A 17500-nucleotide genomic window follows, 5' to 3' on the forward strand; every position below is an offset into this window, starting at 1 on the left:
AACGAAAAACTGTATCGTGGTTTTTTGCATAAGGAAATTGAATGATTTAGAGTGGACTTGTAGCTATGGTTAGTAAAGAAAGGGTGCTTGGCAGAACATAGTCACTGCTGTTCAACTGATTAAGGATTCTTGAACATTATGAAAATAAAGATTTATTTATAATTTGTACATTTTAGGTATAACCATTCCAAGGTTACCTGTCAGTTCCACTGTGTGGCAGGGGGATATTTCCCCTATGAAGTTTTCTTACTTATCTGAGCGTTTTGTTAAAAGGGGTAAGAAAGGAATGGTTATTGTCCTTAACCCCTTGTAACTTGGTCAGAAAATATTATTAAAGTACAAGACATTGCAATACGTGTATTCTCCTGCTTGTGGGCAAGATAGGGATGGTGTGATGTTTATATTTAATCTATAAAACAGAATGTAAAGTATTGGAATTTGTATTGTTTGCATGGTGGGAGATGGTACATTTATTGACATGGAGTTGTAATTAAAATTCAGTCAAACCTTTCTTTCTATTGTTTGTGCTTAAAATTTTTAGAATACAAATTTTGATTCTGCTTTTTTATGTTATGTAGGGATGAAACGTTTCGGCATTGGATTGACTCCATGGTTCACTGTGTTAGGTTTGAGCTACAGTTTAAGAGCCACAGTTTAAGATACATGTACATGCTACTTTCATTTTAGATATCATTTACAATTTTTTTCTCTGTGATATCAATCACATTCCTACCCTCTCCCTTTTTTTCCTTGAAGCATATGCAAGTGAAAGGCATGTTGAATTTCAATGTGTGAATAAATAACTCATTTGTTAAAGGGACACATCTAAGTTCATAACAAGTATGTGGATTATATTGTGAGGTGATTGTATCATTTCACCCTATCTGTTTTGGCTAAAAGGAAATTCAAGATCCCAGGGACCATAATTACAATTATAAAATTACTTCATTAAGCCTTTTATATATATAGTTATTTTTTCTGCAAAAAGTATTGTCCATTTTCAGTTTTATATGGCAAAATATGTGCATTAAAGATCAAATGAGGAGAAAGGAAATTAATTTTGGTATACTAGTGCTACTGTTAGGAGTCCCTGAACTTCCCATCCTACCCCAAGAAAGTTCCTGTCAGCAAAATTCAAATTTGTAATTTTAACAGGATAATTAGGGTTAATGGTTGTAATATGTACATGTCTTTAAAGTCAGAGGAGGGGTGGGGTTACTGCTGATAGATGTAAATTTGAGATAATGAAGTGTGATGGTCATTCATGCTTTCAACAAAATAAATACATTAACTTTAGAAACTGAATTTGAAATGGAAGATGATGTTCTCTGTAGTGTATGAAATAATCATCAGTTTACAACTATCCATTTGTCAAGAGTGTTTTATTCAATATGTAAGATTCGTGTTGTAAGCATCTGTACAAGTGGCTACCACTAACTTTGCATGAAGGGTTTAGAGGAAATTTGATGCTATTCTCCATTGATGCTGTGTATGGGGTTGTGTCATGATTTATGACCAAATGAAGGGGGAAAACAAGTCTTTGTACCAGTTACATGTTTGCCTTTTGGGGTGGAGATGAAAGTAGTGAAATTACCACTTGCATAAGCTGTAGGCGATTATTGTTTAAAATGAAATTCACGAACAAATTTACTGGCAACATTGCCAAATTGTTCATGACGCCAAAATTACCCATTATACTGTATGTGATGGCTTTTTTCCCCAAAGACACCAAAGTTGTGCATGTGGGAAGTTCAGTATCTGAGACCTGTAAAATTTGTTTCATATACAGATAACACTTCAGTATGCAGTTTTCAAATATACAACAATTAAATCTGTAATTTTATTTCAGATACTAAAAATCAAGTGAACATCATGGACCACTCGGCTTTAAATAGTAACTCAACAGTGAACAGCAGTACATCTTCTGTGACACACTCTAATTCAAACTCTGTCTCAGTGACTTCTGTAGGAAATCCCTCTTTAGTGCCAGCCCCATCACCATTGTTTACCAATAATGGAACAACAGTGCCCTTTTCAAATTCAATGCCAATGGTTGTATCAAATAATGTACCAACAAGCAACTCATACACAAGTCAAACAACAAATGGGCCCAACTCGCATCCGCCCTCCAAAGAGGTGGTGATGAATGGCCCAGTGAGTGCGGGGGCATCAGGATTAAAGGGGATCAGTTGCATAGATGACAGTGTAAGTTGATAATTTTTTGAAGAATTCCCGTAATGTGTAACATTTTATTAGGAGGATTTATTTCTATTTCGGTTTTTAAGATGAAACCAGGTACATGTATGTGTAAGAGTTTGGTTAGATTTGTTATGAACATAAGCACCTCCTGTTTTCAATTCCTGTTTTTATTCATTTGTGATGTGTTAATATCGAAATTCAGATCCAGCTGTGATTGAATTTGAAAATATTTATGGTTTTCTTCAAATAATAAATTTCACATTTTATAGCTCATCTATGTTAAGTTTCAAATGAGTTTTTCTGGTCAAAATTTTTATATCTGACATGAGTTTTTCACATTTTCTACTTCTTCAGAACCACAGGGTCATTTTAACCAAACATGCTACAGATTATTCCCCTTTTTTTTAAAAAGAGAATTTCAGAGTTTGTTTAAATGAAGAAGGGTCATGTTCCATTGAAGGGGAGATAATAAGAAATACTGAAAAATAGTGTAGTGTAAAGAAATATTCTTAACAACCAAAGTGCCAGGGGGAAAGGAAAAAAACATGACCTTCAGGGTCAGCAGGCATCAAAATTAACTGAAAATACCCACTAAATGTGAGGTAAAAATAAAAACTGCGAGTATAAAGTCACTAGTGGTTGCAAACTTTTGTGCCACCACCCCCACCCCCCACCCCTACCCCCCAAAAAATCTTTTGGAATTTTCAGTTCATCAACTGACTTAAAGATTTTAATATAATGATTTTGATTTGTGCATAGAAACATTTCACCAAAGGATTTCGAACCATTTTAGAAGTAAACGCAGATCGGAATAAAGTGATGACCTCAAAAATGAACCTTCAATAAAGAGGTACTTTAAAAAATGGAGGGGAAAGATCTTATCTCAAACTATTTTAGAAGTCTAAATAAAGTTGTGATCTTGAAAATGAACCATGCAATAACGAAGTACTTTAAAGAATGAGAAGAAAGATCTGATCACAATAACATTGAAAGTTTCGACTGTGTCGGTATATAAAGTGCAGAAGGTTTCCATGTCGCTGTTTGTCTATTATACCATCAACATCTTGGTGTAGATTAAATTGTCTGGACTTGATGGCCTGTCACATTCATATCATGAGGTAGTTGACCTCTGAACATAGATTCTCTGTACTAATGCTCTCCTCCATGGCCCTCACCAATCAGCGATTTTTTTCTACCCACTGGTACTGGTACCGGTACCCATTCAATTGGGAAAAATAGCATCAAAATCGAACAAATTGGGAATTTTCTACCAAAGTATCGGCATATGATTTCAACTAAAAGAAAAGAAAAAAGTCATCTCTTTACAAACTTTTTTACGCTAATATTTGCTGTTGTGAGACATAAGGAATTGTCGTAGGCTCGTTTTAGAATTGTCGTAGCTCTACAAAACACGCGCACTGTCATGATCTGTACTTTCGATTTAATACCGGAAGTTTTAGTTAACTTGTACAACATTTCAGACTAAGTAAATTACTATGCCAGCGGCCGGTCTATTTTTCGGCAAGTAAATTGGGAATTTTTAGTCTCAAAATTGGGAAAAATCAATGGTTTTTTGGCATTGGGAATGGTACCGTTTATCGGTACCGGTTATATAAGGAAAAAAATCGCTGCCAATGATGTCTTTCTGGGTCATACCAATTTGTTGATTATATATTCATACAATTCCTTTTCTTGACTTATTAATCAAATGAAAAGAACTTCAAAGTATCATTCTTATTATTGTACTTATTTTCTTTTTGCATATAAGCATTTATTTTATTTAGCTTTTCTGATCACATTTTGTCCGGCGTCCGTCTGTCTGTAAACTTTTCACATTTTCATCTTCTTCTCATGAACCACTGGGCCAATTTCAACCAAACATGGCCAAAAGCATCCTTGGGTGAAGGGATTTCAAGTTTGTTCAAATGAAGGGCCATGTCCCTTTCAAAGGGGAGGTAATCACAAAAATGCAAAAATAGGGTGGGGTCATTTAAAAATCTTCTTCTCAAGAACCACTGGGCCAGAAGAGCTGAAATTTACCTGAAAGCTTCCTGACATATTGCAGATTTAAGTTTGTTTAAATCATGGCCCCCGGTGGTAGGATGGGGCCACAAGGGGGGATCAAAGTTTTACATACCAATATATAGGGAAAAACTTTAAAAATCTTCTTCTCAAGAACCACTAAGCCAGAAAAGCTGAGATTTACATGAAAGCTTCCTGACATAATGCAAATTCAAGTTTGTTCAAATCATGGGTCCCGGGGGTTGGATGGGGCCACAATAGGGGATCAAAGTTTTACATACAAATATATAGGAAAAATCTTCTTCTCAAGAACCACTGAGCCAGAAAAGCTGATTTTTACATGAAAACTTTCTGACATAGTGCAGATTCAAGTTTGTTCAAATCATGGCCCCCGGGAGTAGGATGGGGCCACAAGGGGGATCAAAGTTTTACATACAAATATATAGTTAAAATCTTTTTCTCAATAACCACCGAGTCAGAAAAGCTGATATTTACAAGAAAACTTTCTGACATAGTGCAGATTCAAGTTTGTTCAAATCATGGGTCCCGGGGGTAGGATGGGGCCACAAGTGGGGGGGGGGGGGGGGGGGGGGGTTCAAAGTTTTACATACAAATATAGGAAAAAGCTTTAAAAATCTTCTTCTCAAGAACCATTGGGCCAAAGAAGTGGACATTTGCATGAAAGCTTTCTGACATAGTGTAGATTCAAGTTTGCAAAGGGTAGTTTGGGCCATAATAGGGACTAAGGTTTTACATGCAAATATATATGGAAAGTCTTCAGATATGGGCCAAGGTGACTCAGGTGAGCGATGTGGCCCATGGGCCTCTTGTTTTTTGGGGAGGGGGGGGGATCATTAAGTAATCAACTTGAAAATGCTATTGAAAATTCAGTTTTGCTACATGTATTTGAAAGGGAAAAAAAGAAAGCCACTTGTCAGTAGTTAGGGGGGGGGGGGGGGGGGGGGGGGGAGATAATTTTGATCCCTGGCCATGGTAAGACTTGTTGAAAAATTCTTCAAAAATCTTTTAGGAACCACAAGTAAACAATTTGTTTAATTAATATGTAAGCATCCTCATGCAGTGAAGTTTCCAATTTGTTCCCACCATGATCCATGAGAGAAAGGCAGGGCCCCTTCAGGGGTCTAAATTTGTATAGGAATGGTGGTGTTGTTGTTTTTTTAATCTTCTGAAGAACTACAGGGCTACTGTTTGTCAAGAAAAGGGGGCTTTGAAAAGTCTTCTCAACAACCACTCATCCAGAAAAAACTATCTTTCTTGAGAGCATCTTCATCTAGTGTATTCAAGTTTGATCAATTGTTGGTCTCTGCAGTGAAGTCAGTTTAGGGCTACAGTAGGTTTCAAAGTTTTACTTAGAAATAATCAGGGATTATCCTCTTTAAAATGTTGTAAGCAACGGCTACAATTTGTCAAATTAATACAAAGCATCCTCATGTATTGTAGATTCAAAGATGTAAAGGTGGTTTCCCTCAGAGTTAACATGGGACTACCATGAGGGTTTGAAGATTTACTTAGTTATAACATGGGAATCAAAGTATAATCAAATGTAGGTCCATATTTGTTCCAACAATGACCTCTGGGGCCAAGGCAAGGCCACAATGATAATTAAAAGTAAACATATATTTTTTTATACGATGTGAGGAAAAAGTAGTAATATTGAAGTATCTGAGTAATATAGGTGCATATTTGTTGTGATAATATTACCCTCTGGCTCAGAGTGGGTTTGTAGTAGATATCCAAAACTTAAGTGAGAATCTTTTAGATTTCATAGCAGTCCATAAAACTAAAAGAATTTCAGTTTGTGAAAATACAATGTAATATGGATGCCCAAATGAGTATTGCATTTATATAGTTGTCCAATAACATGTATGGCTCATGGTTGATATATTGTTAATAAGATAATTCTGTCTAAGCGAGGAGACTTGGTGTTGTGGCCTATGGAAATCTTTTTGTTTTTTAAACCACTAATGAATGATATTACTTCTACAGATTTCAGATTCCATGTCATCATTAAAGTCTATAGCACAACAAGCTGTGGTCAATGCAGGTTTAGAAAATCAGATACCAACACCTCCACCACTGTCATCAGAGTCCAGATGTAAGTTTAAGGGAATTTATTCAGCAGATGTCTGAAAACTTGTTCCATGTTTCAGTAAAATCTTCATTTGCTGCTGCCATGTTGAACTACGGGTGTTAATATCCACCTCATCACTTAATGTATCATTCCCCAATGTCTTTTAAATAGATTTCTGCTTGGTTGTGATCTGAATGGTTGAGTGGAAATTGCTTATTTAATGAGAACCAAGCAGGTAGCAAATCAAGCAACCACAGGATTTGAGAACCCAATAATGTGGTGATGAGTCTACATGTGCATATGATTTTGAAATTCATGCAAGGAGTAAAGGACTTCCTGCATGTACATGTGTATTTCATTAAGCTTGCTTTTTGAAAAATATGCTTTGTGTCATATCTCTCATAAATGCGCATTTTTGTTATGTAGTGTACATTTAAGGAATGAAGCTAATTTTGACCTAGTTGTTAAACACTATAATGTAACGTGGTGCGGTTTATGCTTTATAATCCGCGAAGCAGGTAATAAGAAGCGTAAACTGTACCAAGTTATATCATACAATAAAGGTCAAAATTAGTGTCATTCCTTATAATTTAATGTAAAAAGACAAAACTACACTGAACAAAGGCAAAGTAACTGACAAACTATAGATATTTAGTTAACTTTATTGAAGATTTAGATCATATTACTTTTTGTTTTCTACCTGTTCACAACATTAACTTTGAGGTCAAAAGTGGAATTCGCCACAATTCAACTTGGCCACATTCAAGGGCATTATATTTCACAAATGCATCTTGAATGTAGAATTTGGAAGGAAGTTTTTTATGGCAAAAAAGACAAGTTTTGCTTAAGAAGTGTACAATTGTTTATTTCAGTGCAATTTAATAGTTCCACGTCATTAACGACGTCATTACCGACTTCCTCACAAGTGGTGTCACAAAGCACGTCTTTATCACCGAGTGATCAGACGTCGCAACAATCGCAAACCACCACCATACACCTCAACCCACTACTAGGAGTGGCGCCCTTGGGTCCAGTACCTCTCAGCAGAGAAAACTTTTACCAATTACAGATGTTAGAAGCTGCATATCATCATTTACCACACCCTTCAGATTCCGAGCGACAGAGGTGAGAAGTTGATGACTTGTAACTTCAATTCTTTAATATTTTACACATTTCTGCTGATATGAAATTGTTAGATGTTTGCTTCAAGGTAAAACAAAGGACATTCCAGACTGAATAGGAGCTTGATTATATTTCTTTCAGGTCTTTTCTCCCCCGAAACCCTTGTCCATCGCCCTCCTTCTACCCACAACTGCCCCCACCCCATGCAGACTCAGTTGAGTTTTTTCAACGACTATCCACAGAAACACTCTTCTTTATATTTTATTATATGGAGGTATGTATGCTTTGAATTTGGTATAGATAGTGTTATACAAGGAAATTGTTGAATATTTTCCTTGTTATATACAGTGGGGCTTCAGTAATTCGGATGACATTAATCTGGATGCAGCACCTCCCAGACAATTTTGGAGAGGAACTGAATTTTTACACGTATTAGCGTTGTTAATTTGGAAATTCGTGTTCCAGATCCGTACAGTCAGTTTTTACTACAAAATGTTAAACTTTGAAAGTTGTATCATTAGTGCAGACAGTAATTTTTTGAAAGGTCTCTCTAGGACAATTATAGCAAGATGTAAATTGTAAAGAAAACATAAGCCACACTGTCCGTTTTTAAAAAAAGTACCTATGTCTATCAACACTTCCCTAATCAGGTGATTACCCTCTCTATGTCGATTAATCAGCACGTGCTGATAGAGACATTTTCCATTTCTGCAATGTGTGCAGTATTGAATCATAAAGAAATCTGCCGCACATTATTTGTCTTGATCTATTAATAGATTGACATTACATGTATGTCCAATCCAATTAAAATCAGACATGTAATTCCACTCCTCTGCGATACGCTTCAATACAAAATCTAGCAACTCCTCTGTAGGAGGTCCTAAATGATAACATTGTTATGTCATATCACACATCAACATTATAAAGATCTAAAATAAACGATTCATTTATCCAGACGATTTTGCTGGGAACCAAAGTGTCCAGATGAACGAAGCTCCACTGTATACTCAATTCATGAAATGTAGTTTGCTTAGCTAGGGCCCTGTCATATGGCAAGGTGCCCTATAGTAATCACTGTCTCTGTCTGTCTGTCAGTCAGCACTTTTTACGTCGCATGATAATAAGTTTCATTGGGACAATTTTATAAATTTTATACATATTCGGATTAGGCAGAAGAAATCTCTTTCAAATTTTCAGATTTATTGGACTTCAGAATTTTTTAATGTTGATAAGATAATAGTAATTTATATGCAATTAACTTGAATTACTTTAAAGATTGTAATAGAATTTTGTTACAGAGTTATGGGACTTAGAATTTTTTATATATTCATTGTTGGGCCCTTTCTAACTTGTCAGTTTTTTAGTTACAAAGTGCTTGTATTTCTAGGGTACTAAAGCTCAATATCTGGCAGCAAAGGCTTTGAAAAAGCAGTCATGGCGATTTCATACAAGGTACATGATGTGGTTCCAGCGGCACGAAGAACCAAAGACAATAACGGAGGATTATGAACAGGTACATTTTCAACTGAAAACCATTAAAATGAAATGTGTATCCTCTAAGGGAGAGTTAGAACAGTATTAGAAATAGTGAACTGATCCCGTGGGGATCCGGGTTAGAATAGGTCCTCAGTACCACCTTGCTTGTTGTAAGAGGCGACTAAATGGGGCGGTCCTTCGGAGATGAGACATACATGTAGTGAACTGATCCTTAAAACACAAAATATTTGATGTGACCGTTTTGCATATAATCATTGTAAAGAAAGATATTACAACCATTGAAATGTCAATGCATTTCATTTTACTGCCTGATTAGTATTAGCTTTTGTAATAGTTTAGGCAATGTTCAATCAGAATCTTACTGCACATGTACATAGAGGATATCTATATTGCATGTTCTGATATTTGGTTTTTCCAACGCGTTGATATGGTGTATTTATTCGTGAGGCTTGCCGAGCGAATAAATACAGCATATCAACGAGTTGGATAAACCAAATATCAGAATACGCAATTATAGATGTTCTATTTATCTCATACGTCTTCATTTCACTTAATTTTGAGATGATCCCCAGTATGGTAGAAACAGCTGATGGAATTTGTTTTGAATTCGTGGCTCAGACGTCATGCTTAATCTGTCTACCTAGCGCGGGAAAAAATAGTGCGCTTATAAACCATTAATATACAGTACAAAAGGTCATTTTTATAAAAGAAACCATGGATAAAAATTGTTTTAGAAGGGATTATATTTTATAATTAATAATGGTTTTGCCATTCCAACTAAGTAACAACTATTGACCGAGTATTTATTATTTGACGTAGGCCTGACCTGATAAAAGTTTGATGTCGTCGTTTTGAAATAAACATGTAATAACAATCAATGAAAGTAATATTTAAATGCAGCGTTATTAGAATTTTCAACAGTTTACAATGAAAAGTAGAAGTGTTTGTGCATTTGGATTTTATTTACGTTTCTTTGGATCTAAGGGCGAGAGGAAATTCTGAGGCACTTTAAATAGGCCTAGCCTAGTAAGTAAAGCTGTTGAGATTTGTTACATTTAACATGCTCCAGAAAAAAGAGACTGTGCTTGTGAATACTTGGTACCGCAGCATGTCGAAGTACTTTCGATTAGACTTGTCCAGTAGGCCGTCGATTCGTTGTCGATGATAATAGTGTGCACATATTTTTGTTTTCTGATCGTAATTTTGAGTAGTTACAGACCGAGTTGGCATTTTTGTGGCCGGTAACTTGCATTATATGTCAGTGGGGGCAACATCATTTTAATTTTGCTATAAAAGAAATTCTAAATAAATACAGAAAAATAAGTTTTACGCTTTATTTCATGCATGGATATGCATAAACACAGAAAATATGTCATCCAAGCGGGGACAGTGTCCAAAGTAGTTCGGACCGGAAGTGCTTTATCAAACGGGCGTGTGATAAAGCTAATGCTTTATCTCACTCTCAATATACATCACACGTATGAGATAAAGTAGTTAGTTGTTCATACACTAGTGTTTATTCTATTTTCCTTTTTCACAGGGCACATACATTTATTTTGACTACGAGAAGTGGTGCCAAAGGAAAAAAGAAGGGTTTACATTTGAATACCGGTATCTTGAAGACAGAGACTTGAACTAAAGGTGAACAATAAGGAGACGTGTCCTTATGGTCCATGGTACTAGACGATGGATTTCCTTGGATCTGCTGTTACTGCCAATCTGCCTGTATGAATGTTGGAGGAGAAATGGAGGGATGCTTGATCAATGTTATCATCATCAATTGTCTTATTGTGATGACAACTCTCTGACAAACCAATGGACAGGGTGCTCACTGTTGTTTAGGAGCTTTTGAACATTGCGAAATTTAATATGCAGGGACTATATTCAAAGCCAATGTTTTGTTTCGCAGCACATTGTGATAAATTATATGCCAAGGCAGGGTCCTAGGTTGTGTTTGATCTCGCAATATATGTATGTATGAGAGGGCACACTTGTTTTGTCTGAAGTCATTGCAATGAACGAGTTGACGGTGATAAAAGTCATTTACTCATTTTTTTGTCAGTCAAGGCATCTGCCTGTGTTTTGATCGCCAGACCTGGGTACTTGGCTGGAGTACAACTTACCTGCTTCACAATGTGCTCAGTATAGGGTCTGGAGGTTAGACCCTAAGAATCTCAGTCGGATTTTTTGATTCTTAGATTTCCTTTTCATCCAAGCAAGACAAAAACATTTAAGAAGGAATTTTTGATCAAATCTTGCATTTTATTACAGAAATTGTAAACAATGAATTTAACACAGAAAATTTTTTAATACACAAAGCATTATGTTTCATTGCACATTATGTTTACTTTTGTTTGACAAGTGCTAATTTGTTTTTGTAATGGTGCAATTGTTAGTATTTTATTATAGTTCCTGTACAAAGTTCAAGCTATTTGAAAGAGTTTTAATCTTTTTCTTTTGAGATGAATCCTGTTCTGAATATCATACATGTATTTATATTCATCTGATGATGGGAAATGTAAAACATATCTTCACACAGAAATGGAAAAATTTGTAATTTCTTTCATATCTTTTTTCTTTAGTTTTGTATATTTTTTTTAATATCAAAAGAAGGGTACATGCTTTGGGCACTCTGTTTAAGCATAAGATTGTCAAAAAGGTGTCTTTCAGAATTTCTCTATACCATCATTCTCTTAGTTTGTCATTGAATTGGGATAAGAGAACAGTGATTCAAGTGTTATGTTATATCCGTTGTCTGTAGAATCTGACCAATCAGGGAAGCTGATTTCATGTCATTTATCATGTGATTGAGAACTATAAATAGTCATGAGCTGTGTGAGCTGGCTGTCATTGAAGATATTGATTTTATTTGTGTGCACATGAACACTCAGTTTACATGTCATATTTTTGTACAGTAAACGTGTTTAGAATGCAAGGCTGAGACAGCCAGTGAATTTTGTCTCCAGCCAGGAGTAATCCGTTATATTGAGGGTCATTCCTGAGTGGAGAGATTGTCTGTTTTAGTCCTGTATTCTATGTTGGTAAAAATGACGATGGAAAAATCTTTTAAAAAAATTATTAAAATGTATGACAAATGGAAGTTTGTCAATAATATAAAAAGTGGTTTGTTGGTTTTTAATCAGTATGTTGTTCCAATATGAATTCAGGAGGATATGAGCAAGAAAAAAGATACTTGACCATGCATTGTACCATCCTAGCACGGGAGGCTTTAATCCTGTGCAATAAATGCATTTATTTTTCTTGTTTAGAATGTAGCTCACTTGAGTGGACATATTGTGTTTCTCTGATTTCATTTGCCAGTCTGCACTATCAAAGTTTAACAAGAGGTACTGTGAGCAATGCTCACTAAGAATACAACCCCAACCCCCCTTACCCCAATCTCCCAAAGGGTGTTGTTAATAGGTATAAATTACCTCTTTCCTGAGTGTAAAAATATGGTATGCCTTTGTAGAAGAAAATGGAAGATATGGTCCGAACACAAATCCATGGTATAAACCTTTAATTTTGACCTTGAGATCAAAGGTCAAGGTCATGAATGTACATGACACTGTCTCATGGTGATACACCCATGTGTCAAATAGGAGAGGGACTTGTAAGGTCAGAACTTGTTCCCAATCCTTTTGATTTCATCAATAAAATATGTTCAAAACAAATATGGTATGCCGATGTCAAAGAACAAAGAAGTCATGGCCCCGACACGAATCCATTGTAAAAACCTTTAATTTTGACCTTGAGGTCAAGGTTATGAAGGTACTCGACACATCGTCTCATGGTAATCCACCTGTGTGCCAGATATGATATGCCTATGTCAAAGATTTGATTTTTCAAAATGATAATGATCTTAAAATCGCCACCTGGTATGAAACTGGTAAAGCTGAGCTCTGACAATAACTTGTATACCAGTACTTGAGATTCCTATCCATTGTTTGTACTATTTTTATCAACATTTTCAGTTTAATTCAAATGGTAGCTGATTTTAAAATGAAAAATTGTATTACTTGAACTCTAACCTCGAGGGTCCTTGTGCGTATAAACTAGAATCTAGAAGTTCAGGGGTCCGTGTTTGTCCAACTGTCTACTTTGTATTCCTTATAGGAGTTATGAGATTGATCACTGTTCTTTATCTTCACCTTTTCATTGATCAAATATGAACATTTATTTTAAAATAAAAAATTATTTTTGAAAATACATGAACTGCTTTGCACCAGCATACTTCATGAAACACATTAGCACTTCATGAAAAGTATGCCCACAAGAAGCTTTGCAGTTCATCCCTCATGTATTTTCAAAAATAGAATTTATTTTTTATATTTACTTTCTGTCTGAATTTTCCCCATTAAAATAGATGTACACCAATTACTACAGGAACCCAGCATTACACCAGATTTTTCGACCTGTAACCCAATTATTTTTTATCACCCGACTGGTCATACCTTTCACCCAATTGGTAAACAAGTTTCCGAGTGTAATTTCCAGTTTGCAACACCAGCTTGGATCTATGTAAACAATGCTGATGGTCATGTACATTACAGATAAGTTATCAAAGCAGATGTTAACAATTTGAAGTCATTATCTAAAATATCTTCCACCAAGAAGAGATCCTTATCAGGGTCAGCAGACACGCCAACAAAAAGAAAACGATACTTCTGTACCCACCAACAAATCTGGGGAAACTACATTGATAAAATAAAGTTATTGATCGAGGACAGCATGAAGCTTATTGTCCATTGTGTAACTCGCACTTGTCTATCAGGTCTGGATCTAAAAAAATATCTGACAACACATGCCAAACACAAAAGCATGTAAAAAATACTTAACACAAGTCATCTTATTACTATTGTAATTCTTGCCATCATCTTCGATTGTTAATATAGTAAATAAAATACTGAATTGGGATCTGATCTAAACAATGAAATCGTAAATGCCCTTTTGTCATGTAGATTTAATAAATCTATGTCCCATTTTGTATACATCAGTCTTGAAAAATTTAAAATGTGCCACTATCAGTTACAATGCTTCTCGTGATTGCCGTTACGCTTTATGACCAGAATTTTTGCCTTCCAAAGAGGATCATCACCCTGTTTTTGTAGGTTGGAGGTTGGCAACTATGGCCATGATTAGTCATACATGTATTTTAAAAATTAATCATAACGACTGTGTTCGTGAGGAAATAATATTACAATGCAAGATATCAAAGGGAAAAACAATCATAATGTAAATACATGTAATCATAAACCTACTAGTCATGAAAAGATTTTTTAAAAATGTCATATATTACTATGCACAAATTTTATCCCTTACTGTGGCCTCCTCCTACCCTAAAGAGCGATGATTTGAATAAATTGGAATCTGCACTGAGGATGCTTACATATTAAGATGTCTTATAATATGACCCTGTTGGTCTTGAAGAGAAGAGTTTTAAATAACTTTCCCTTAAATAACTTTCCCTCTTATAGTACCATGTAAAACTTTGATCCCCTATAAGGCCCCTTACTACCCCCGGGATTATGATTTGAACAATTTAAAATCTATACTTATTAAGGAAGCTGAATTTTTTGTCCTCTATGGTCCAGTGGTAATTCTTAAAAGATTTTTAAAAGATGATACATTTTTACTATTTCTTAATTATCTCCCCTTTGAAAAGGGTATGACCCTTCATTTGATCTATTTGAATCCTCTTTATCTAAACATGCTTTATGGCAAGTTTGGTTGAAATTGGCCCTATAGATCTAAGGGGTAAAAACTGTACAGTTTACACCCAGATGGATAATAGGTGATCAGAAAAGCTCACTTGAGCTAAACACACAAAACGGACAATCATGTAGTGTTGTAGCAGTTTTATTGAAGCATAAATATAGTAACACAATTAACAGATGTGACGTACAATGAACTACTGGCACATCCGATCCTGCTGTTTCCAACAGACATTGCATTCTCCGACCTGTATGAACCAGGCTCCAAGAATATTCATCTGATGACAATGTTTATAAAATTTCATACGACACCCTCTACATGTTTACTGGTCCCTTCTCAAATTTTAAGTTTTTTGGTTCCTCTGTAATTATCTCGAGACAAAATATCAGCAAATACACGTAAGATGATAGCATACAATGTAAATAAAAACACTTGTTGCTTACATCAGCATGTCTACAATTTCATTGTCATAGGTACAGTAGAAATTTTCTGAATTAAACTCCGTAATCAAACATGAAATTTTTTCTCCTTGTGTTGTACTTTTCAAGAACTTTTTCCTTTTCAATCAATTCCTTTTCTCCAAAGATATCATAAATCAAGTCATTATACAAATGTAAAATGGGACGATGAGTTAAATTTATCTGAAAGAGAAAATACGGACACATTAGTCTTGTAGAATAGGTAGAGGTATGGATGTTTAAATGTCAATCGTTAGTCAGTGTAGAAAGATAAATGGTTCTGATATTAATCGCATAAGCCTGATATTCACCTTTGTAAAGTCATGGGCAAAGAAATTTTTGTCAGTGAAGAATTTGGATTTTCTAGGTAGTATCTCAGTTGAAATTCCTCCACTGCTGCGACACAGGTGTGATAGCACTGTGAACTCGGCCTCTATTTTCTGACCATTCAGTATAGCATTACTTTGGCAGCTAAAAAAAATGAACATTTAGAAATAAAAAAAAACCTGCATCAAAAGTCCTTACAAGATGTCTCTTACAAAGGACAAATGTATAGAAATCAAACTTCATGCTCCCAGATCCTAACCTTAGTTTACATCAGTTATAAAATCACACTCTAATGTACTACAATCATCTATTCAAAACTAAAATGTTTCTGTATTACTATAGCCAGGGCCGTAACTGCCGATGAGGCAGACGAGGCAACTGCCTCGTCTGATTTTTTGGCAAAAAAGAAAATAAAATTATATAAATGTTATATTATAGGATATATGTTTAAAATGAAGACAAGCACCTTTGTCTTTGACACCATATTACGATTCTTTACATAGTACAAATGAAACACAAACATGATAAATTGGGATTTAAAAAGTGTCATTTTCAGTCGTAAAGTCAATCGGCGGCCCCCAATCCCCTGCCTCCCCTGATTTAGAACCCTACTTACGGCCCTGATAGCCTTGCATACTGGAAATTCTACTGTTTTTTCTGCTTAGTCTTTGTGACCCTGAGTCAGTATTGGCAAGCATAAAAAATTGTGTAGCACACATTCCCATAAAGCACTCGTGACTAACAGAATCCTTCGTTAGTATGAGAGAGGGATTGGAAAATTCCACCAAGGGGACAAGATTCGCAGTCAAAGACGGGGTTTTACAGAGTCCTAGACAGTGAATCTCTAAGAGGGGTGGAGGGTGTAAAATAGCTTGTGAACACTTTTCCTCCTATATGGATTATTGAATAGCCTTGAGAATTTTAACAATACTTCATTGTCATTAAAATGATGTTTACATTGTTCTGACCAAAGATATATTTTCCTACAAATTACAGTGGATCAAAAAGGAGTGTTTTATAGCTTTTTCCATGTACAAGGGTATGTTCACTTTCCTACTGGTACTTCAGCATAACAGTTATTATTTTTGTATCATATACAACAAAAGGCCCATGGGCCTAGAATCCCTCTTCTGATACATTGTAGAACAGGCAAAAATTCTCACTAAACCAAGATTCATCAATTAACAAAGTTTGATGATGTTCAGTCAAACAGTTCCTGAAAATTTAAATGTAACTGTCCAAAAGTAGGTCACAGTGACCTACTTTTGGTCTAAACACTGAAGACTCAAGATGCATCAACTGACAAAGTTTGATAATTGAAGTCAAATAGTATCTGAAATATTCAAATATAAACGTCAAATTCCAAAAGTAGGTCACAGTGACCTACTTTTTGGTTGACACACTTTGAAGACTCAAGACCCATCAACTGACAAAGTTTGATGATTGCAAGTCAAATAGTATCTGAAATATTCAAATATGGCCGTCAAAATCCAAAAATAGGTCACGGTGACTTTCTTTTTAGTCAACACACTCTGAAGACTCAACATGCATTAACTGACAAAGTTTGATAATTGTAAGTCAAATAGTATCTGAAATATTAAAATATAGCCGTAAAATTCCAAAAGTAGGTCACGGTGACCTACTTTTTGGTCAACAAACTATGAAGACTCAAGATGCATCAACTGACAAAGTTTGATGATCCTAGCTTTCATAGTGTCCAAAATATGCATCTAAAATTGAAAATATGAAATTTGAATGTCTGCAAAATTCAAAAAGTAGGTCACTGTGACCTACGTTTTTTTATAAATATGTTTTGAGGCCTCTAGATGCACCAACTTACAAGGTTTGATGATTCTAAACCTCTCGGTATCTGAAATAACAACCTAAAATGTATTCATAAATGATTAGCCCTAAAATTCAGAAAGTAGGTCATGGTGACATACTTTTCACATGATGCAGTTCAAGGTCCCATGATCCAGCAACTGACAACTTTTGATGATAATAGGCTCAAAAGTGTCCAAGAAATGCATCAAAATCCATTTAATAATAATTACCTGTGAAATTCAAA

At 35.3% G+C, this 17500-nt stretch overlaps 2 protein-coding genes across 5 annotated transcripts in view; one reads left to right on the top strand and one right to left on the bottom strand.

Annotated features, from left to right (window-relative positions):
* Positions 1–12052, top strand: part of LOC125671165 (CCR4-NOT transcription complex subunit 3-like) — a 28853-nt gene extending 16801 nt beyond the window's left edge. For 2 of the 4 annotated variants that reach the window (XM_048906685.2, XM_056162628.1), the window contains exons 13-19: positions 177–275; positions 1850–2205; positions 6229–6337; positions 7186–7438; positions 7577–7709; positions 8823–8948; positions 10473–12052. In XM_048906685.2, the coding sequence (XP_048762642.1) occupies positions 177–275; positions 1850–2205; positions 6229–6337; positions 7186–7438; positions 7577–7709; positions 8823–8948; positions 10473–10571 (1175 nt within the window). In that variant the 3' untranslated portion in view covers positions 10572–12052. The remainder of the gene's footprint in view (positions 1–176; positions 276–1849; positions 2206–6228; positions 6338–7185; positions 7439–7576; positions 7710–8822; positions 8949–10472) is intronic. The other 2 variants (XM_056162630.1, XM_056162629.1) reach the window with 1 other exon arrangement.
* Positions 12053–14775: 2723 nt separating this feature from the next.
* LOC125671167 (zinc phosphodiesterase ELAC protein 2-like) overlaps positions 14776–17500 on the bottom strand; it is a 41431-nt gene continuing 38706 nt past the window's right edge. The window contains exons 20-21 of the mRNA XM_048906690.2: positions 15417–15576; positions 14776–15288 (exon numbers count right to left, since the gene is read on the bottom strand). Coding sequence (XP_048762647.2) covers positions 15142–15288; positions 15417–15576 — 307 coding nt within the window. The 3' untranslated portion in view covers positions 14776–15141. The remainder of the gene's footprint in view (positions 15289–15416; positions 15577–17500) is intronic.

This window comes from Ostrea edulis, chromosome 4 (assembly GCF_947568905.1).
Source record: "Ostrea edulis chromosome 4, xbOstEdul1.1, whole genome shotgun sequence".
Lineage (NCBI taxonomy): Eukaryota > Metazoa > Mollusca > Bivalvia > Ostreida > Ostreidae > Ostrea > Ostrea edulis.